Source organism: Dunckerocampus dactyliophorus, chromosome 17 (assembly GCF_027744805.1).
Source record: "Dunckerocampus dactyliophorus isolate RoL2022-P2 chromosome 17, RoL_Ddac_1.1, whole genome shotgun sequence".
Taxonomy (NCBI): domain Eukaryota; kingdom Metazoa; phylum Chordata; class Actinopteri; order Syngnathiformes; family Syngnathidae; genus Dunckerocampus; species Dunckerocampus dactyliophorus.
Window position 1 is genome coordinate 18858789 of NC_072835.1, and position 22835 is coordinate 18881623.

The following is a 22835-nucleotide window of genomic DNA, read 5'->3' on the forward strand; positions in this document are numbered from 1 at the left end:
TGTGGTAAAAACACATTAAGACGACAGTTGGACTCACGCAGTATAATGATACAATGACAAGACCGTATTGTACGCTAACCGGGAAATGTGCGTAAACCGAGGGCAAATTTTGAAGGAAATTTTAGACGTTAACTGAAATACACGCTAACCAAGGTTCCACTGTATGTGCATGTTAGATATGAGATATACTGTACTGTAAGTGTTTTTTTTCTTTACATACCAAAACTACTAAAGCAACCTTTCTCAGATGAAAGAAAGACCACAAAACAAACATGCTTTTCATTGGACAACACGAAGTATCAATATATTTGAATGACACTGAAGTTAGCCTAGTGAGGATGAGCGGCATAGAAAACAGATGGATGGATGCATCTGGAGTAAAATGTAGTGATTTCAGTCCTACACTGATAGTAATCCATTGTATGTGGGAAAACTCTTTGTGCTACTCCGCAGACGTCAAGTAGGTGGGAACCGTGAGACGGTGACATATGGGACCAAGAGTTTTGTGACTGACCCCGTCTTACTCCCCGGGCCCATCTGTTCCCTCAGCCCCCAGGCTCACTACTCGAGGCACAGTCAGGACACACTTGATCTGTTTTTAATATCTGTTAGCAGAGTTTGGTGTGTGTACAGATGAACCCTCGGAAGTCAAATTGAGGACTATTCATGAATTTAAACACACAAATGTAGGATATGGTCATCAGTCAGCTACAGTATGTAGTGTCCATGTTTATTACGTTACAATTTTTTTCTCGTAAAATTAGGACTTCTTCTTATAGCAACTTAATTATTGTAACATTATGTTGTTTTTTCTCCTCCTCTCCTCCACTTCTTTTTGTTTTTACATTTTTTTCCTCGCTATATGACTAAATTCTCATAACATAACGACTTTCTTCTCCTAACCGCACGACTTCTTCATAAATATGACTGTATTCTTGTAATATTATAGCTTTAGTCCCCTAACATTATGATTCTAATCACATTATAACTTTTTTAGCTTAAAATTAGGCCTTTATCCTTTTAACGTTTGAACTTAACTCTCATAACATTAGGACTTTTTTTCTCGTGATTTCACAGCTTTATTTTTGTAAAATGACTTTTTTTTAAAAAACGTCATATATTACAACTTTTTTCTTGAAGAATACGACCGTGTAAAACTTTATTCTCACAACATGACGCTTTCTCAGTGTATTACTGGTTTGTTAGAACTTAATTCCTGTGACATTTTTCTTGCAATATTTCAACTTTGTTTTTCGTAATATTACAACTTTCTAACATTACAACCTTTTTTAAATCGTGATTTTAGTTATTTTTTTCTCTCTTTAGCACGCCCCTAATATTTATATTATTATTATTATATTATTATATTGCTCGACTTCTCATATTTCGACATTAATCTCGTAGCATTTGGACATAAAGTATTGTCATAATAATACGACTTTTAACTATTAATATTTTAACTTAATATAACATGACTTTTTTCTGTGTTACTTATTTGATTCTTTCAGTGCTGCCCTCATACTTCTCTATAGTACAAAAGTCTACTAGTGTCATTGGATGGATTGAATGGAGGCGGGCAGTCTGAGCAAAGCGTCCCGTCCCAGTTCTGCCATTGGCTTAGCGGGCTGACAAAGCCGAAAGATTGGTGGAGTACCGGTCTGTATGATTGGATGGAGACAAGGTCCAGTGATTGGTTGTTTTTTTTCAGGGTGGGGGTGTGCGTGTGAGACGCCTGTCGGCTTGAATGTGCAAGCAGGGGGGCACTGGAGGGGATCACTTCCATGGACCATCTGTCTCCCTCGGCTCAACAAAGGAGGACGCAGGATGGTGTTAGTCCATGTCGGATATCTGGTTCTCCCCGTCTTCGGCTCGGTTAGAAATAGAGGTATGAGTACATTTGTTACTTTGCTCTTTTTTATTCAAACAGTAGAAAAACAATTAATTCCGTAGCTTTGATGTCCTTAAATGATGTAAACAGAGCTGGCACCTGCTAGCAAACAGCCCCGCTAACGTTAGCTGTCTTGCTAAGTAGCGTCATGTCATTTTTCACACACACGTACACATACAACACTTAGCATTAAATATATATTGATTATTTAAAAAATCTCAGTATGAAGCAGCTGTCAGTCAGCGTTTTGACAATGTGCGTCGAATGCACATTTTTTTTAATTCTCAGCGTCGCCTGCTAACACCTAGCTTCTTAATTGGCAACAATAATAGTACATATGTAACGTTTTATCTCCATTGCTGCGGTTGCTCATTTCTCAAGATGACTACTGACGTATTTGTGCGCAAGTGGCGCTCACCTCAAGTGTCCACTTGCGTCATTCTGCTCATTTTAAAAATATACGACTTTAAAATAACAGGATAGTTGTGATTTAGGCGCAATCCAAAATCTGACGTACTGCTACTATTACTAATAATAATCATCAGTGCAGGGGGGAGAGGCCGTCGTCATTGTGCTGCTAATCCTTTCTGATTGTTGCACAGTACTACATGCAAAGTGTGGCACCGATGATTTCATTGTGCTTTTATTTGTGTTTCTTTTTTTCCCTGTTCCATAGTATCGAGGCTGGCTCCACATTCCGCATTTCTCAGACCTTTGTGTCCCCCCTCCATTGTGTAGCTAACGATCATCTGCTGCTGTCTGCTGTATAGCCTCTGCCTGTTTCTCTGCATCTAGCTGTTCTTGTGAACCCCTTCTTCTTCCTCATTTCCTCTTTTCCATCTGAAGACGACATTGGCATCTTAAAAAAAAAAAACCCAACAACAACAAAAAAACCTCACTCATGCCTTCTGTTGTGTAACTTGACTAAAGAATAACACCTTGTAGAGAGATAGCGAAACCCAACACACGCTGTCTTGATTTACAACTGTCTTTAGCAAATAACCACCACTAGACTGGACTACTCATTGTGATTCTCCCATTAAGTGTGAATAGACGACATTCTGCTGTAAATTTCTGTAAAGTGGATACATTTTGATCCTCCCCACCACCCCCCTCAATAACATCACCCCCTCCTCCAAAAGATGGTTCGATCACAGCCGACAAAAGCTTGATCCAACTCTCCATCCTCGATTCTTAGCAAAGGTGCACTGAGACCCCGTCTCTCCCCCTCACCCACACCAGCTGTCAAAAAATGTTCACCAATTGGCCAACAGAAAATGTATTCCATTGCAATTTTCCCTGTGAGGATGGTCCACTGCACCTGTGCACTCACCGACCACAACATTAGGTACACCAGCACATTCCAGTGAGAGCCAATACAGGAGCTGTAAAATAACGTAATAGTACTCAGTTGTGATGTTGGTATTAGCTACTCCAACCTCTCGTATTAGCGCCCGTTCACTTGGGAAACATTTTGTATTGCTGTGAATAACAAAGAAATACTGTATTTGTATTTGGAGGAAAAAAGTAAAGCAAAAAATAATTGTGTTCCGAAAAAAACCTCACAAAATTGTTGGCACAATGGAGTATAATTAGTAAGAAATCTTAAAAAGCAGTTATTTGCTAAGTTTAAGGCGATGCAGTGCTTTCGTGGAAATCTTTCAGCAGCGGTGTCCAAAGTGCGGCCCGTGGCTGTTTTTTTTTTTCTTGGCCCGTGGCACATTCATAAAATAACAAGAAAATATGCAAAAATGGAACAATCAGCAGTAATTTTACGAGAATAAAGTTTTAAAAAAAGTTGTAATCTATAATCTATCAAGAAAAAGTAACATTATGAGGAAAACTCATGTTAATTTTTGGAAAATTTGGTTGCGGGAAAAGTTAAAATGTTACGAGAATAAAGTCAAAATTACAAAAAGAGAAATTTCCAAGAAGAAAGTTGAATTATTTGGAAAATAAAAAATGGAATGGATAATATGCTTTTTCACCTATGTCACAATGCTGAGATTCAGTTTTTTGTTTTTTTTTATATTTAGAACTTCTTTGCATTGCGTTACAAAATGATCAAATTCTTCAGTATGTGGCCCCTGCTGTACAGCACCTTAAATATAATAACGGTAGTAATGATTCGGAGTGCATGAGAAAGTGGAAAGGAAAACATAGCCCTCTTTGACTACATGGTCATTTGTTCCCAAGTATATTGCGTAGCTCAGCAGCAATAGAACCAATGTTGTAACACCGATAAGGAGCAAACTGCTCAATGTCAACATGGATGATTAGTTAATTGTAAATGCATGAGTTTAACACCAACAGCTGAGCAGCACAGCTAACATTTTAAAGCGCATGTGGAGGTAGAAAACAATGCTGGATGCTGATCATTCATGATGCCGTTGCTGCCAGTTTGTGGAGTCAATAAAAACAGAAGGTTGCCTATAGAAAGCCGTTCATGCTGGTGTTTTTTTCTCTTCTTGCCTTAATTAGAGACCTCGGCGGGTATTTGCTCTTTTTAGGTTTGTTCAGCCTCAGTAAAAAGTATGTTTATTATGTTGCTTTTTCCTAATATTGTGTTCAACTATTTAGCTATGAATTAATAAATAATCCACGTACTACAAAGGCCCAATGTTTCTTTTGTCAATATGATTCATGCATTATCCCAAGAGAAATGAAGGAAAATGTAAGAAAATGGACAGAAAAAAAAGTGTCAGCGAAAGCTGAGAATTATTATCTTTGCCAATTCACGACGCAGCTCTTGAAAAGGTTCTCACTAGATTGTGCACCTGATATTGTGTCCGGTGATTGTATATCTGAACATCCCCGTCCATGTGTGTAAGCCTTTTGCTCAATTTCAGCATCAAATTGGCACGTCATCTTGCCATGTGCAGCAACCCCGCCCCTCCAGTTGTTTTATAGCCATGCACAGCCTCCGTCAGAATGCTATCCATTTTACAGGGATGTGTATCCTTGCACTGCTGTAGAGCTCCTTTATTTTTAGACTCAAAATGTCCTTTTCTTTTTTTCTTTTTTAAAAAAAAAAATAATTCTTTGGTTGTGGTTTTCTACCTCATGTTCTTGTATTATTAGATCCTTAATGCATGGTCATTTTTTCTACTTTGATTTTGTCCACATTGAACAGCAGATTCCAATGTAATCTTTGTGTAGAGATGTCCCTGCTGTACTGAAATGTGCTGTAAAGCATACACATCTACTCATTGGATGCTGCTTCTGTTCTGTTAACCCTACAGACAGCATGGTCGGGCCTTGCTTTCCGCCTCTTATTTGCATGATATTATTGTGGTTATGGACTCTATTACTATTATTTCACAGTGCCACACACACACATATATACATATATATATATTCACTATATACACTAATATTTTCCAATAAAGACTGTAGTTTTCTTCCTAACCTTCAGTGTGCTTTTTGCTGATTTTCCATGTGCCCTCGCCGCCCCCACCCCCCACACACCGCCCTCTTTTTACCCCCTTTCCCTCCCTCCTTCCCTCTCCTCCCTCCACACTGTGCTGTCACTGAGACATTTCCCCCTCACTCTTTATGTGCTCCCATTTCTCAGCTGTCTCTGACAGAGTCGATTCAACTTGCGACTGCGCGCACTTTGGAGTAGGGTCAGCCCAATTTTGTTTAAAGTGAAACCTCCAAAGTCAAATGGTCAACCTCTGATTTTTGGGGGATTTAGAGTCAAATTTCTCCATAGGAAAAAATGGAACTACGAATAATACCATAAAAAAGTTTCTTTACTAACTGTACAGGCTGTGTTTTAAATGGCTATGTGAACTGTCATACAAGAGTAAAAAGACGTTAACTGCTGTTCAACATGTAGAGGGAGATTACTAGGGGTGTCACGATACACGAGATTGAAACTTTTAAGAAAAGTACAATGAAAAACTATAACAATATATTGCAAATCTACTAATTCCTAATTCCTACTACGCTACCTTGCGTTGCTCCTCACAAGGCAACACTCTTCTGCACTCTGTGTGTGTATGCTACCAGCCCCGCCTCCACCCACCGAGACAAAGAGACTGTATGACTGACAAAAGGACTCACTCTGTTCATGCTGTTGTTCTATGGAACAAACGCGCCAAGGTGCTGAAACCAATGCACAGAGTGAACCCTCTTCTTGGAGGCGAGAGATGAGGAAAACAGACACGCACGCACATGCCAATATATTGCAGCTGGCAAAGATCAATTTAATTTGTGTGACTTTTTTTTTTCCTGAACAAGAAATCTTGTCACATTTTAATCTCGCAAGATGTTGTGACACCCCGCGAGATTACTGCGTATACTTTTGAGCTAAGTCTCTTTGCAGTAAATGTAAACACAGGGTTGGGGGGTACTGGATGACGCCATCACCTAACTTGCATAATTGACCATGATGCATGTGCATGCCATTTTTTAAAGAGGTTAAAAAAAAGCGTACATATATTTAAAGACAAATCTTTGTTATTATTAGTTATTAATATCAACATGTCAGCTTTTTCATTACATTGTGCCTTTTTGATCTATTTTTCCATTTTTGCCGAGTTTTTATTTGTTTACAATGCATAACACCACAGGCAGCACCAAACCCATTCGTGGCGGTCCAAATAAATGAATGTATGGGAAACACTGGACTGCTTGAGCCATCGGAGTGATGTTGGTACAGATATTTTAAAAATGATGGACGATAGATCCCCGCTTTTTGCGAGGGTTATGTTCCATGCTGACCAAACGGCTTGCTCCTACCCCTACAAACCCTCCTGCTAGCTTAATGTTCATGTTCTCCTCAAACAGTTCCATCTCCTTCAATTTGCAATAAAAGTAAGAAAAGTGAACCCTCTCTCTTCAATTGCCATTGCTAACAATCTAAATGCTTACCTGCACAATCCCGATTTAAGCCCTAAATATGCCTAGCACACTTATTAAACGCATTTTAAATGATAAAATGTATAGGTACTCGCCAGTAATGAATGATGATCAATCGAACAGATGAATCGGAGACACGGGCTAGCGCGACAACAGTGCTTACGTCTTGTGGGACTGCCTCCACCTCACTCTGAAATGGCAAGCGGAGGTACAAGGCTCTTTGCTGTGCTGGCTGTTGGGTCGTCCCGGCTAGCTGCTGGAGAAGGCGTTCTCCAAGTTGCATACATAATCTACACTGCTTGCCTGTTGTAATTCCACTAACAACTGACCATTATATATTAACTTGTGTTCACTGCATTGCAAGTTTTGATGCTGGATTTTTATATATAAGTTTCACTTTTGCGTCTCACAGTATCTATGGTGCGAAATCTCATCGTTTCAGGAAAAAAGATGATCAGTGACGCATAAAGACTTAAATATGTAAAAACCGTGGCTTTTTTAACAGTGGTACATGTATGCTGTACATTTTACCTGTATTATCATGTAGGCTATACAAAAATTGTTACCGACCGAGGGTGAATGAGATGTGTTTTCTGCAGGAAAAAAAAGGCCTATTTTCCGAAGAAAAAAACAATTTGGACCAAAAATCTGTGAATTTGCAGGGCCGTGAATGTGTGGGGATCCACTGTACTTTACTAATGTTTTCATACATGTATAATCACATAGGACTTTTTATTTTGTTTTTTTTTTTAACCAAGATGGCAATATAAGGTACCCTTACACAATCTAATTCTATCTAATACGAGATTTCTTTCAAAAAAATAATACTAAATTGTTTACCTTGTATACCCACACAAGAGGGACACTGTCATGGTAATGCACTACAACATCAACAACAAAAAAATAAATTAATACTTATCTGACATGTAATTATAATATGATCAGAAATGATCAAAAAGTGAGCATAATTGCGCAGGTGTACTAAATGGTAAATAATATAAATGATACATAACCCACAACACATCAACATAATAGCCCTGCCTTGAATCCCCTTGTCCTAAATTAGGTTTGACAAAACAGCAGTTTTATTGTTCCACAAATTGTAGCCTCCAAAATGACCTTCAGTAAATCAATGCGTCTCTCAAAGAGATCCTAGGCATTAAAGTCCTCATAAAAGGCAGATTGATGGAGGGCCACGACAGGTAAAACCACTAAACTGGCATGTGTCAGCTTTATTGTAAAACTGATGTAATCGTCTTAAGCCCTTCCTCCTTGACATTAGAACGAATGACAAAGCGAACACTGATACGAAAGATGTTTCTTCTTTTAGACTGTTAACATTTGGGTTGTACGTCTGTTTGGAGTATCTAAAATAGTCTCAGGAATTTTGTTCTCAGCAAGTTTGGGTGCAGGCTTCAGGAACCCAGCAGCTGTCCAGGGTACAGTTGCACTCGAAATGATTCAACCCACAACTTTCTAAATGTACAAGCTTCCAATTGATGGCCAATAAGGCCTATTTAAATACTGTAGTTTTGGTTTTGTTGGTTTATTTAAAAATACTGCAAGACTGTAAACCTTACAAATAGAATAGAAAGGGTGCGATAATAATTTTGCGTGCGACTGTATGTAGTCATGCTTTGTATAAAACCTCTATTTTCGACATTTGATTGCTGATGTCAACATTGACCATCCTGTTTGCTGTTTTGATTTGTTTTTTTTACTTTTGTTAGAGTAATTACCATATTTTTCGAACTATAAGTTGCTCTGGAGTATATTGCTCTCTCGTGAAGAGGAAAAATGATATAATTCGCATTTGGATCATTCTCCTGAAAAGGGTACCAAAACCATGAAATAGCAAGCAAAAATTAATTATTTAATTATTATTATTTTCTAACCAATCTGCATTTTCAAGTAGCACTTGTTCTGTTTCAGTTTATGAAGAAAAACATCCAAGAAAATATCACATTTCGGTATATCTCATGCAAGCAGAGAATTGTTTACTGAAATGTCAATTGTAACATTTACGTAAAAAAATGCTCTCATTTATTTACTAGTGATTACCGTAAATTCTGGTGTATAAGCTGCTATTTTTTCTTTAACTTTGAACCCTGCGGCTTATACAGCGGTCTGGCTAATTATGGCAACGTTCTAGTCTTGTGACATCTCCTTTACTTCAGAACTACTAAGAATTTAAATACTGTGCTGCTTATGAGTCAGTGAAGAAACAGCAGCTTTCTTTGGCAGCAGCCAATCGCGAGCTATCAGTGAACTCAAGAGCTTGTCAACCCATTGGAAATCATCATTACTCAGTATAAGTCTGACTCACGGTGTCATCTTACAAAGAACGCTAAACTCATCACACAGCAACTTAACACAAAAGGTACCTAAGAAATATACAATACAAGTACCAATACGAGTTTAAAATAATTTTTAAAAAATTAACGTTTTCCCATAATGCATTTCGTCCCAGCAAAGTGTTTAATTGGTTATGGCTGCCGGGGCGCTGCAATGATATCAGCCTCGCTCTGGGCTCCTCTGGCTCCCTCTGGTAGACAGATGTGGCAGCATTTCAGCACCTCGGCAGCCATAGCCAATGAAATGCTTTGCTGGGACGAAATGCATTATGGGAAAACGTTAAAATAGTTTTTATTTATTTATTTAAAAAAAAAAAATTTAACTCGTTATATCAGTCACATTGGAACCACCGCTAACTTAAAAAAAATGTTACAGTCCCATTGTCTTTCATTATACTCTATGAACCAATGATTCAACTTTTGTTTGTAGTATTTATTTTTTGTTGATTCCTCAGTGAGTAGTGGTGGAAACATTCCCCCTGCTCCAGAATAAAAAATGGTACAGTCCTGTCAACTTACATCCTTCTCTGTGAACTAGGAAATAACCTGCTAAATCAGTTAAAAAAACAAAACAAAAAAAACTTTTGCTAGGCAAATTTTTTATCCCCCCCAAAATAAAAAAAATGGTACGGTCTCGTGATCTTTGCTAAAGAATAGCCAAATTTTGTTAAGGAATTTATTGGCTGTTTTTTTTCCCCTTGACTTGCAATGAAGGCACTTCCCCAACCAGTCAACGTACAACAACTGCAGTGAACCAGAAAATATCCTGCTAGCTATGATGAATTTTACCCCTTTTCAAGAGGAATTCTTTGGGTGGGACCACAGTAAAAGAAATGGTATGATCCGGTCATCTTGGGTCATCCACTGCTATTTTCCCCATTTTTTTAACAGTTCAACCTTTGCTGTGCTCTACTGGGTGACATTCAAGTAAAGGTCATTAGTTGTGCATTATTAATTAATCAGTTATTTTCGCTTTTGTGGGGATAGATAGGCTGCACCGTTGCGTGCACACACAGGCTGGGCGAGTGTTGCATGATGGGATAGCGCTGCACCAGACAGCAGACTGGAGGATTATGGTTGAGAGAAAGAGAGAGAGAGAGAGAGAGAGGAGGTGTGATTATAAAATTGCAGTGATAGAAGCAGCAGGGAGGGAAGGGGAGAAAGAGCAGCTCCATGTCAGACTGCTGCAGTTGTGCGTGGGCGGGGCTTTCAGGCCCGTCAGTCAAGCAAGGACACGCCGTAGGGGCGAGGGGCGTTTCTCGGTAAGCAGCAGCAGCAGCTCAGGGTTGACGAGAGGTGGTAGGCAGTGGGGGTCTACTCTGCACCAATGAGAGCCAAGTGTAACAGACCTCGTTACTGCAGGCACCACTGCAATATGTCAAATATTAATGTCATGGCCTGGTGCCCAGAGACAAATAATTTGATATTTTCACACTGAGGTTCCGGCCTCCCTGGGGTCACAACTGGGACAAAACCTATGTCTTTTTAATCAATCAAGAGCCCAAATATGACATTTATGCACCACAAGCTCGAACAAATGTAGTTTTCTCTTGGATTTATGCTCACTGGAGCAGCAAGTCATCTTCAGGCTGTATGCTCAGCAACCATGCAAATATTTCATTAGGACAATTCATGTACACAGAATGTGTGCTTACCCTAACAGGTTGTGATTTAGTCTCATTTATAATGCACATTTGCATATTCATGAATACTAGGTCACTTCATTAGGTACAACTGCACAATCCAATGAGATCCAAAAGATACCAATGCTCAGTTGCTTTTGATCGGTGTTAATTGAAACATATTTTTATTATTGCGTTTGTAGTTTGCAGTTATGCTGCTGAGAAATGTTTCTAATATTTTGGTGTCCCTATTGAGCTACATGAAAGCTACATGGGTAAACATGTCACAAGTTCTCAGTGCTGTTCTGCCGGAGTAGACTTATTTAAATACATAATAATAAACACTTGCAAATAGAAGTAAATACACACCATATCAACCGCACACATGCATATCACGCAGTTGCTCCTGACTTGTTGCCACGGCAGCCTATCATCCACATCACTAGTGTCATCTAATGAAGAGAAATTGAACGCAGAGCCGTGATGTGTGAACTTGAATGAGTTTTTCCCACCTAAACCTCCTTCCCGCCCCTTCTACCGCTCTCGGCACTAAATCATTGGCATTGATTATTTGGTGCAGTGCAACTCCATACAAAGACTGTGGGACTGCCTAACAGTCTCATCTATCCTCCACTACAGAAGGCACGGGAGGGTAGACAGACTCCTTATCAGTCTTCTGCCGACCATGCGAAGACCTTACTTGACCCTAATTTACATCTGTAGAATATAGTAGGCACTGGTCGCAGGCAGATTAAGCAGGTCAAGGGTTTGAATGCCAGTCTCCACATTCTATGTAAATGCTTGTAATAGTTGCATTTATTTCATATTTAGATTTTATGGAGCCAATTTGCAGGAGTTGGTTTACTGAGACCATTAAAACCTTGTCAAATCAATCAATTAATCTGCCCTTTTAAAGGAAAACTGTACTTTTTTGAGAGGGATTGAAGAGCTGCTGCATAAAAATGAAAGTAAAGTCCCCGCTGCACACTGCATAGCAGAGATCCACGCATCCTCGAGGCGCGATGCCCTGGCAGCCTCGTGGATCTCGCCCTGTTTTACAGAGTGGGATCTCAAACGAAAACGTTCATTAAATGACTACTCATTGAACTCAAGCCTCATTCGGACTCTGTCACTTAACTGTCAGTGTGTCAGAACGTGATAATATATTACAATTATTTTATTTTGATAAAGGGATGGCCAATTTTAAATGAACAAACTAAGAATCAAGTTTGTTTGCAGTTGAAATGTAATTAAGGTGTTTTTACTCACTTTATTGTCTCTCCTATGAGGTTCTGCTTTCTGAGGATTTTAGCATAGCTAAAGGTTTGCTATGACAAAGATTGATGATTATATTTTACTTTTTCTATATGTAATTTGATTTGTGTAAAAAATATCAGGATATATATAATATCGATATGCAACATAAATATATCGGGATATGAGTTTTGGTCCATATCGCCCAGCCCTACTTAAGTCTGTCCCGATGTTTAGTTGGTAGCACCTGGAATCTCAAAGTTGACCAATTTTTCAGCTTTTATTGCCACAACCTTCTACTATACACATGCGAGGCATGATTTATAACCTAGCATTAACTTTTCCAAACTCACAAGCAATGCAGCAGCTCCAGTAGCTTACGTTACCTTTCGGTAGTGGCCTCAGTCGGAGTCAATTCCCGGCCAGGCTGGAACCGTGTTGCCTGGGAACTGACTCTGACTCATTTTCCATTGTCCTTGGGAGCCGTGTCATTCCGTCACAGGGGTTACGCCTCCGATCAGAAATAACAGGAAATTTCAACTGTTGACTTTTTTTTTTTTTTTTTTTTTTTTTAATCAAAACACACAACTCACTACAGTCCTTGACACTGCACATTATTTACAGGTAAAAACAGAAATATAAAAAGGTGCAAAATGCAAAACATTTTAACATAAATATTAAACGTGGCAGGCTTCGGGTTTGTGTGGAGCTCGTAGCGAGGGGAGGATGATCCATCTCATCACCTTTGTTTTCTGACAGAAAGATAATAACATATTAAATCAGAACACAGTTACACAATAAATGCTACTTCTTACATGACTATCGGTTTGCAATGAAACTAGTTTGCTGCCGTATAAACAAATGAGAAGGGGAGGCTAGCGAGGCTTTCATTCATTCCAACAATAGCAAGCTGGCATGCTTACGTTAACAGCAGGCTGGCATTTATACCCAAAACTGTGCTGTGAACATTAAATTGAACAAATACAACTTACGGCAGGTCTCACTTGTGCCCGAGTCTTCTTTTGTGATAGCCTTCTGGATTTCAGTGGAGTTCGGATAAGTACAGCATTGTGGTATTAAATACACCAGCACCGGCAAGCTGGCATGGCCGTGTCTGGCCCAAAACTTTGTCGAGCTCCTCAAAATAGGGCATAACTCTCCTCCGACCACTGCCACTCTTGCCTAGGTCTTTCTTTTGGTCTCCGCAGTCCTTCTTAAATTGCTGAAGGTTGTTATTTATTTGTTCAAAAGACCTCTTGATGCATTCCAGAATTGGCAGGGTTCTTGTTGCCATTTAAAATTTCTTCGGCACGCCTTCGAATGTCCAAATGGACAAGAGCGGGTTTCCTCTGGTGTCCATGTTGTCATAGTGTTCATTGTTAGAGTTGCAATGCAATGTAATAAAAATGGAGGTCATTTGCAGCCTTTTTTTAGGTAACCCCACCCACCTCATTATGCAAACTGTTTGCTCACTCGGCCCAGCAAGCTTTTGGAGCCAAAGTTGAACCAAAAAAATACCCCTTTTGTTCGAACCAATTGTGGAACCTTGACAATGGAAAAGCAAAGCTCTGAGAACCTCCTCCAAAAAAGCTCCGAACCAGTCAGAGTGGAAAAGGGGTACGTGTCCTCCATCTATGACTGGAAGTGAAGTATCTTTTCTTAGTATTACGTGCATGTGTGTCCTTGTGCGCGGTGGACTTCAAAGTTAAATCTTGCAGAGCTTATTTGGATCTTTTCTGATCATGCAGGAGCACACTTTACCAGGCACCAACACAGCCATGCTACCTCCTGCCGACACTTTCATCTGGGCGCCCCGCAGGCGCCCATCTCGGCCGAGTTCCCTTTAGGGCACACCAGCCAGCCCCCTCAGACGGGCCTGGCCACCCACCTTCCACCCGCACACCATCCGCCCCTCACTGCCCTGCCCACGGCCCCTCAGTTCCAGGACGTGTCGGGGCCTCCGTTCCTACCTCAGGCCTTACACCAGCAATACCTCATCCAGCAGCAGCTTCTGGAAGCGCAGCACCGCCGTATTCTACCCCACTCCAGGTAAGAGCATGTCTGATTGCACTGAGGTGTACACAAACATTTAAATCTAATATTTACCATTTCATTTCAAACAGAAGATCCCAGGAGCGTATCCCCCTGAACCCTCACCGACTGCGGTCTGTCTACGAGTACTCCCCTCCACTCCATGTCCCCCAGCCAATGGCACAGCAGCCGAGGTACCTTGCCGAAGGCACAGACTGGTGAGTCACCATCTTAAACTAAGAGCCGTGTGGCCACGACAAAGCTGTCCTGCCGTCCCCGACCCACTCCCATCTGTTGGTCTGTCACAATGGCTGCTGTGATGGCTTTAGTCTGTGTGCCTCACAGGGATCTCAGCGTAGACGCCGGCCCCCTCCCTCACCACCAGTACCACCTACAGCAACTTCCGCAGCACTATCAGCACTACCTGGCCTCCCCCCGAATGCACCACTTCGCCAGGAACACGTCGTCTGCCCAAGTGGTATGTTGTGTCATGATGCACCTCCACAAGGCGAATCCAGTCCTGCTGCGACAAAATGACCATAAATGCTTTATTTTGTGACCAAAAACACTATATTCTCTAGGGATAGGGTTAGGAGGTAATGCATTTTATTTCCATAACATGAATTAAAGGCTGTCAGTATGGGGCAGACCTCCACCAAGGCACAATAATCTTATTGTGGTTCACCTTCATATACACTTTGTAGCCTCATGCATACTGTAAGTCTAAGATAAAACAGACACATTTACAAAAAATATTTTTGATTTTTTTGGTGTATTTTTTAGTGCTGGTTTGAATTGTCATCACGCAACAAATTTTTTTTTCATCAACTGTAATCAAAGATCTAAAACATTTTCTATGTAGACAAAATGCCCATCTCTCTCAAATACTGTTCACAAACTAAATCGTTGTTAATGAGCATTCATAATCCATCCACCTCACAGGTGTGGCATATCAAGATGCGCATAAAGACAGCATGATTATTGCACAGGTGTGCCTTAGGCTGGTCACAAAAAAAAAGGCACTCCAAAATGCGTAGCTTAAAGGCTCCCTGACATGATTCATCAACTTTGCTTAAATATGTTATATATTGTTTGTAATTATGTTCTACATTGTTCGATTTTTGGAAGCGAGCGGTAAATTTGCAAAAATGACAGTTACTAGATCATGGCGCCACCCATGCTGAACTAGCTCTTGCAGTTCATTGGGTACTATCACTCAGGTAAACAAACATAGCGGTGTATCAGACAGAGGATGTTTACAGTGTTTATAGCAAAGATTTGAGCGATGTGTCAGTAGTCTTTTGAGGAGGAAGAAACTTTTGGAGATGAAAAAGAGAACTTGCAGAACATGGACTTAAGCCTTAAGACATGGAGATGAAGATTGGTCGCCTTCAAAACAGATTAAGTGGAAATTACACTGGAGTTGCTTATCCTTCAAGTATTGTTTTAAATGGGCTTCTTAATGAGAAGTAAAGGGTTTTTTATAACCTGTGTGATTGTACATGTGCCCGCCGTCACCCCAGCCCCCCACAGTAAACATATCGCTGTCAAAAGATGTTTATATAAGATGTATAATGCTTTGCAGCCTTGTCGCTATCATGGAACAGTGTTTAGAAGACATGTAAACAACTATGTAGACTATGTAAACAAGACATGACTTACTCTCTTGTGCCACGCGTGACGTAGTGGTCGTAGTTGTCTTGTTTTTGTCCTGTGTACCGGATGCGGAATAGCATCCTTTTTTCAAAATGCGTTCATACCGTACTTTCAAGCCAAATGCCTCTCAAGCCAAAGCAGTCATCAGTGAAATGATCACTGCAATGAACACAACTTGAGGTGGACGTGCATCTGTCTCTCATTGTCTGCATTTGCTTCATCCATTTTTGTGTTAAACCTTCCTCTTTTGGAAAAGAAAACAAACTTACACTATCACTCGGACACTGTGAACATCCAGCAGCAATACAACATTTTGGCATGACTACTATTTTAGTGAAAAATATATTGAACCAAGTCGACCCCGAGAAGCTTTTATTTACTCTGCTTTAGCTAAGAGGTGTCACCCCGATGACATCACTTACGGAAATACGTCTGAGCTGTGAGCTAGTTCGTCATGGGTGGTGCCATGAACTATAAATGTCATTTTCTGTGAATTTACCATTTGCCTTGAAAAATCGAACAATGTAGAGCAAAGTTGATGAATCATGTCAGGGACCCTTTAACTGTAGTGAGTTGAGCTCATGAAAGATGGGAGCAAAAACAAAAGTGTTTTTATTTTTATTATATTATTTTTTATTTTTGTTGATTGTATGTTGAAATAAACAGAGTAACTCAAAATAATCCAAAAACATAATGCACAGCTGTGTTATGAAATGATGGCATTAAACTAAACTGACTGAATAACTAACTTTTTTTTTTTTGCTAGGTTGTGCATGAAATCCGAAACTACCCGTACCCTCAGCTGCACTTGTTGGCGCTGCAAAGTCTGAACCCCTCCAGGCACGCTACTGCGGTGCGGGAAAGCTACGAGGTAAAATATACTCGCCACAGCAACAGCAAAGTTCCATCTGTCAAACTTGGAGCTGACAAAGTTCAAAGTTGTTTTTTTTTTTCTATTTTTGGAGCATGTTACTATTGCAAGTATCTTCTCAAATGTTCTCCAGGAGCTGCTTCAGTTGGAGGACCGTTTAGGGAGTGTCAGCCGAGGCGCTGTTCAAACCACCATCGAGAGGTTCACCTTCCCACACAAATACAAAAAGGTAAAGCAAAGCAAATGGTGTTCAGTTGACAAGGTCTCCGATGACCTTTTTATCCCTCATCCCCCAACAGAGGAAGCCCCTGCAGTTAAAGATTGGGGAGGAGGAGACGGACGTGGACGAGAAGTGTACCATCTGTTTATCCATGCTGGAGGATGGGGAGGACGTCAGGTCAGTTGGTCCCCAACATTAAACTGTACACGATGCATCTCTAAACTCACTTTTACAAGTTAGAGGCACAACAGCTTGAGACAAATAAGGGGAAGAGCTCTGTTAAAAAGGAAACGGATGCATTTTTAGACACATGCATGCTTGACACTACATTTCCTCATATTCTTTAAGGTTAATTTTGATATAGTGATCAGATTATAATTAATGCCGTCACTCCTTCCACCTGTTATTCATGGTAACAGCCACATTGCATAATGCAAGTGCATGCAAATACTCATAGTTCACAGTACACTCGCTCACTTACGAGCACATGTGCGCGCTACATCCGTGTCCTACAATCAGTGCGATCACTCCTCCCACCAGTTATCAATGATAAGCGCTGCTTTTCATAATAGAAATACAACCCGAAAAGTCAGAGTTCATTGTATGCTCACTCCCCCACGAGCACATGTGCGTGCAACGTATACAGTATGTCACACAACTAATATGATCACTCCTCCTGCCATTTATTAATAATAATTGCCAGTAGAAATGCATCGGAGTATCCCTGAAAGTCAGAGTCCACTGTATGCTCACCTGCCCACGAGCACGAGTACGCACAACGTACATGTCATATAATTGATGGGATTGGTCCTCCCACCAGTTATTAGTGATAACCGCCTCCTTACACAATAGAAATGCATATGAATAACGTGGACAATCAAAGTCCACTGTTGGTTCACTTGCCCACGAGCACATGTGCGTGCAGCATACATGTCATATAATTAATGTGACCTCTCTTTCTGCAGGTTATTAATGATAACCGCCACCTTGCATAGCAGAAAAGCATAGGAATAGGCTGGAAAGCCAAGTCCACTCAATGCTCACCCGCCCACTAGCGCATGTGCGCGGAATGTACATGTCATATAGTTTATGTGATCAAGCCTCCCGCCAATTATTAATGGTAACCGCCACCTTGCATTACAGAAATGCACGGGAATAACCTGGAAAGTCCAAGTCCACTGTAGTGCTTGCCCACGAGCACATGTGCATGCAACGTGTACAGTATGTCATATAATTAATACTGACAGCTCCTCTGGCCAGCAGTTACTAATGATGACCACCACTTTACATTATAGAAATGCATAAGAGTAACCCGGAAAGTCAAAGTCCACTCTATGCTCACCCACCCACAAGCACGTGTGCGTGCAACGCACAGGTCATATAATCAATGTGACTGCTCCGTATAGAAAGCTCATTATAGAATCTCTGTACTAATTGTGGTTGACTTCTGAGGGTCCCATGTCGACTTTATTTGTCAGGAACATTGTGGGTGGGGGTGGCGGTCAGTTGGGTTGAGTTGCGGCATATGTGTCCTCAGCTGTCACATTGATGACTCAGCAGAATGTGTGCCATGTACGTCTGACTTGACAAATTCAAGTCCCTCTTGGAGTTGTTGCACATAGACTGACGCTCCCCCCCTCCCCCTGTCCTGCAGGAGGTTACCCTGCATGCACCTCTTCCACCAAGGCTGCGTGGACCAATGGCTGGCAACCAGCAGGAAGTGTCCAATCTGTCGAGTTGACATCGAGACACAGCTGAACGCCGACAGCTGATGAGATTTCAACCCCCTTCCACTTGTTGGTAGTGGTTCCTGCTTTCTTCCATCCACAAACACCCCTGCCCCCTCGCCCGCCACATCCCTCCCCTTTCTCACCCGCCATTGGGTGCTTTTGCCAAAATGTCTCCAGACTTTGACGTGACATCATCGCTTTACTGAGCCAAACCAGGAAGCAGAAGCGCACGAGGACTCTTCTCGATCTCTGTCAAACACAAGCACATCTCTCTGCGAGCGAGACACACAAACAGTGGCGTACACACAGGGTTTTTGTTGTAGCTTGCTGGTTCTATAAGTGGTTACCGTGCTGCTGCTGCTGCTGGTGTTGTTGTACTGTAGGCGCCTTCGGGCTGTGTAGCATGTCCTGAAAGCCATGACTTAAATGTCCCGAGCACTCAATACCCTGCAGCGAGCTGGCGACTGTCTCCCTCTCTCTTTCTCTCTCTCGATATATGACTATATATATTCTATCTTCCTTCTTCCACACAAGGAAGCGCAACAGAAAATGCCGTGTTTACCTTTATATGATCGTAGAGTAGCAGCAACCAATGCGTGATTTGTGGCGCACTGATGCCTCCTTTGAGGCCCCGAGTGCCATCCGTTTGAGTGTTTTTTAACAATTCTATCGTGCAGCTTTGACGTTGTGCAATACGCTCAAGTAAAGTTTGAGGCACCGAGCCACAAGAGAATTCAAGGGAAAGCTGGAAACTTTCCATGGGAATTAAGAGGAAGAAATGGGAACAATTCAATTAAGTAAAGTGGATTTATAAAGTGCCAATTCACAACAAAGGCATTTTGAGTATGGAGCAGAACAAGGGAGAGAAAATATATTTCAAATAAAGAGAAAAACATTTAATGCCAATTTAGGCAGGGGGGAATTATTTCATTCATTTTATTTTATGGTATTTATTTTGGTATTTATTTTGTTGTTATTTTGTTCAAAGAAAGGAAATAACAGACATAAAAAATACACTGAAACATCTAAATTAAAAAAATTGTAATCTATAAATGTATTTAAATAAAATGTAATATAATATAAATAAAATATAAACATAAACATATTGGACATCATTTCTAAAACATTTCCACTTAATTTACTGTACTAAATTCCCCTCTGAAACTTATTTTATGTTTAATAAAAATAAAAACCTTTTGTCAATGAAACAAAACTGTTAAATTCTAAAATTAAATGTTAAAAAAATAAATAAGATATCAACTGAAATATGTATATTTTAATATATTTTACAAATAAATAAAATGAGATAATTAATAATTAATTGGTTGACACCAATATTTACTATACACACAAATATCCTATTAATTCCCGTTAAAATAAATAAAATACAAAAAATACAAAATAACTCAAATGATAAAGATTTCCAATATTCCTCCGTTTTAACCTCCCATGGAAACTTCCAGGAGAGATATACTGTATCACGCCCCCCTAGTTGCCAAACAAACATCCCGCTACATGGGTGTGCTTGCGTTGTTTGTGGTGAACGTGCATATGGCCAAAAAAAAAAAAAAAAAAGCCAAAAAAAGCCCAAAAAAACCCCAATCAATAATAAAAATGGACGATACATGCAGTGCATTAGTAGTGTTTGCTGTTAGCAGCAAAAACAGCATGTTTTTGTTGTATTGGCAGCTTTTCCTTCACTCTAACACTCCCCCCCCCCCATCGGCATACTGTGTTTACTTTTCCAACCTGGATGAACAAGCACAATAGTGGCAAAGGCTTCTCATTGGCTCCTATTTGTGTGTTTTTACGTATTGATCTATTTGTGCGACAGACACCCCTGCACACACACACACACACACTCTCTCTCCCCCTTGTGGTTGCTATGCTGGTTGCTATGCTGTATTGCTGTAGAATGTGGTGTGTGATGGAGGCAGCCTCTCTCTCACAGTGCACAGAGACACATTGGGTCATTAGAATATAAAATGTGTGTCCGCGGATGCCTTCAGGACCCATCCCGAGCGTCCTATACGCACTGTGATGTATACTATAAGTCAATCTTTCTGTCGTGTGCACTGCCAGTGTTGACACTGCCTCCTCGTCCGTGATTGATGAAGTGTTCATAGTTTACACAGGGTGTTGTCCATTGAGATGCCTTAAGTATTTAACAATCATAATTTATTACTAACTGTAGATATGGTGGCTATTTAATTGGATTTTTCCTCTCCTGTTGCTCGAAGGGACGAATCGTGATTTATTTATGTGGAAATAACACACACAAATGCTCGGAAAAAGCGATTACCTCATCTTTTTCTTTTTAGGTGGGAATGCTTTGCATGCAGCTTGAACACTAAAGGAATATTTAAAACGATGATAATAATAATAATAATAATAATAATAATAATAACGATGATGATAGTTAGCACTGCTGTTTCATGTGGTGCTGTGAATCTTGCTTACATTCCATCCCATGCAACACTTCCCAATGCTGTGACATAGTGTGGACAAACTGCAATGGAGTGGACTGGTTTTCAGTTTGTGTGTTTTTATCGTTACTATTCTTTTGCACTCGTGTGTTGAGATAAGGGAACCCTCTCACTGGCAACAAAATGTACTTTTTTTGGATGATTTATATTACTGGGAGAAGCATTTTTTGTGACAGTCTGCGTCTTAACTCATTGGAAAAAAATAGTGCCTCGTCTTAGCTTTAGGAGCTATTTCCATGGGATTTTTTTGGGGGGGGGGGGTTCAAAATTCACTTATGGATTGAGCCAAGTCAACAAAAGCCATTGTACCGTATACTGAATATAAGATAGTATTCCCCCCCCCCCCCCCCAAAAAAAACAATGTGTCGTCTTATATTCAGGTTTTAGACATTTACACATGTGAACCAGCAGGTGGCGCCATGCTACTGTAATGCAGTTCAGCCCGTGTCTACAAATCCCCCAAGAATGCAAATGAAATTGAGCAGCGCTAGGCAGCAAGCTGAACGCTGTCAAGCGCAGCTCTTAAAGGCAAACTCCAATTTTTTTTTTTTAATTTTGCCACAATCCTTGTGAGACATTAACACACGTCTTTCTCTTTTCTGTGCATTCCAAAGATATAGAAACAGCTTAAAAAAAAAAAAAAGAGGCAGCTAAATAATGCACATAATGGGACACACCTATTCTGCCTACAAAGACTGCTATTAAAACACCTCCGACAAGGTTTTATGTACATGCTGTGATGTAGTAACAGGCACATGATAGCATGTCATACTTGCAGTATTTTAACGTTATTTAGGTCATTTTAAGCATTACTGGAACTTCATTCCTGGGCGCATTGATTTCACATAGCAACACCTAACATTAACCTTTCCAAACTCAAAAGCAAAATCCAATATGTAGCGCTATCTTTTGGTAGTGGCCTGAAGTGAGAGTGTGGTTAAGCTAGCCGGGTAGTAAATAGCCGGTGTGGTGTGGCACTACGCCAGTAATAGTAGTTCTTCGGCGTAACAATGTTAATAACAATAGTAATTACAATGTTGCTGTAGCTTGGTTAATATGCAGGTCACATTATGTAAATTTTTTATTTTTTAAGTCATAATATTGCAAAAACAATTCTAACGTTACGAGAATAAAGTCAAAATATAATAGAATAGTCATAATTTCGACAAGACAATTTACAAGATGGAAGTTGAAATAGTTGAAAAATGTAAAAAAACCAAAACAAAACGCAGCAATGGAAAAAAACAGCTGTAATTTTTCAAGCATAAAGTCAAAATATTAAGCGAAAAATGTTGTACTCTAACACACCAGCTGGGATCCTTTACGCTTCTCTCGCTTTTCTTCTCGTCACTCTCACACCTACGGTATGACCCACTTTAAAAAAAAGTGTCTCAAAAGTTGTTAGCAATTAAACTACAGAGGGGTTATGATGCTAATTTTAAGATATGTATAATATATACATATATAATTTTCAAACAATTGTCAAGCAGCTAAGAAATATTGAAAATATACAGTAATTTCATAACAGTCATTTTGTCTTTGATACGTCTGTGTAGGCTCTCAGTCGTACAGGAGTTGTCCATCGAGGAAAAGGCTTCTTGAGACGTCATCTGTACTTCTGTGTAGAAGGTGTCGGACGTTTCGCTCCTCATCCGAAGAGCTTTTGTTTGCTGACGAAGCTCTTCGGATGAGGAGCGAAACGTCCGACACCTTCTACACAGAAGTACAGATGACGTCTCAAGAAGCCTTTTCCTCGTTTGTCTTTGATAGTCGTATTAGATTCAGGGTCCAGAAATGTGGCGCCAAATTACGTATCCCCAAGCGAGTCAGAGCTTTTCTTCCTGTCACACACACACG

At 40.3% G+C, this 22835-nt stretch overlaps 1 protein-coding gene across 1 annotated transcript; it reads left to right on the plus strand.

Moving 5' to 3' along the window:
- Window positions 1–1737: 1737 nt before the first annotated feature.
- On the plus strand, window positions 1738–21277 carry ark2ca (arkadia (RNF111) C-terminal like ring finger ubiquitin ligase 2Ca). Its single transcript, XM_054756374.1, has 8 exons — window positions 1738–1885; window positions 13733–14033; window positions 14108–14233; window positions 14361–14493; window positions 16438–16542; window positions 16676–16771; window positions 16842–16939; window positions 18417–21277. Exons 1-8 carry the CDS (start codon window positions 1825–1827, stop codon window positions 18532–18534), a joined length of 1038 nt encoding a protein of 345 aa, XP_054612349.1. The 5' UTR covers window positions 1738–1824; the 3' UTR covers window positions 18535–21277.
- Window positions 21278–22835: the final 1558 nt, after the last annotated feature.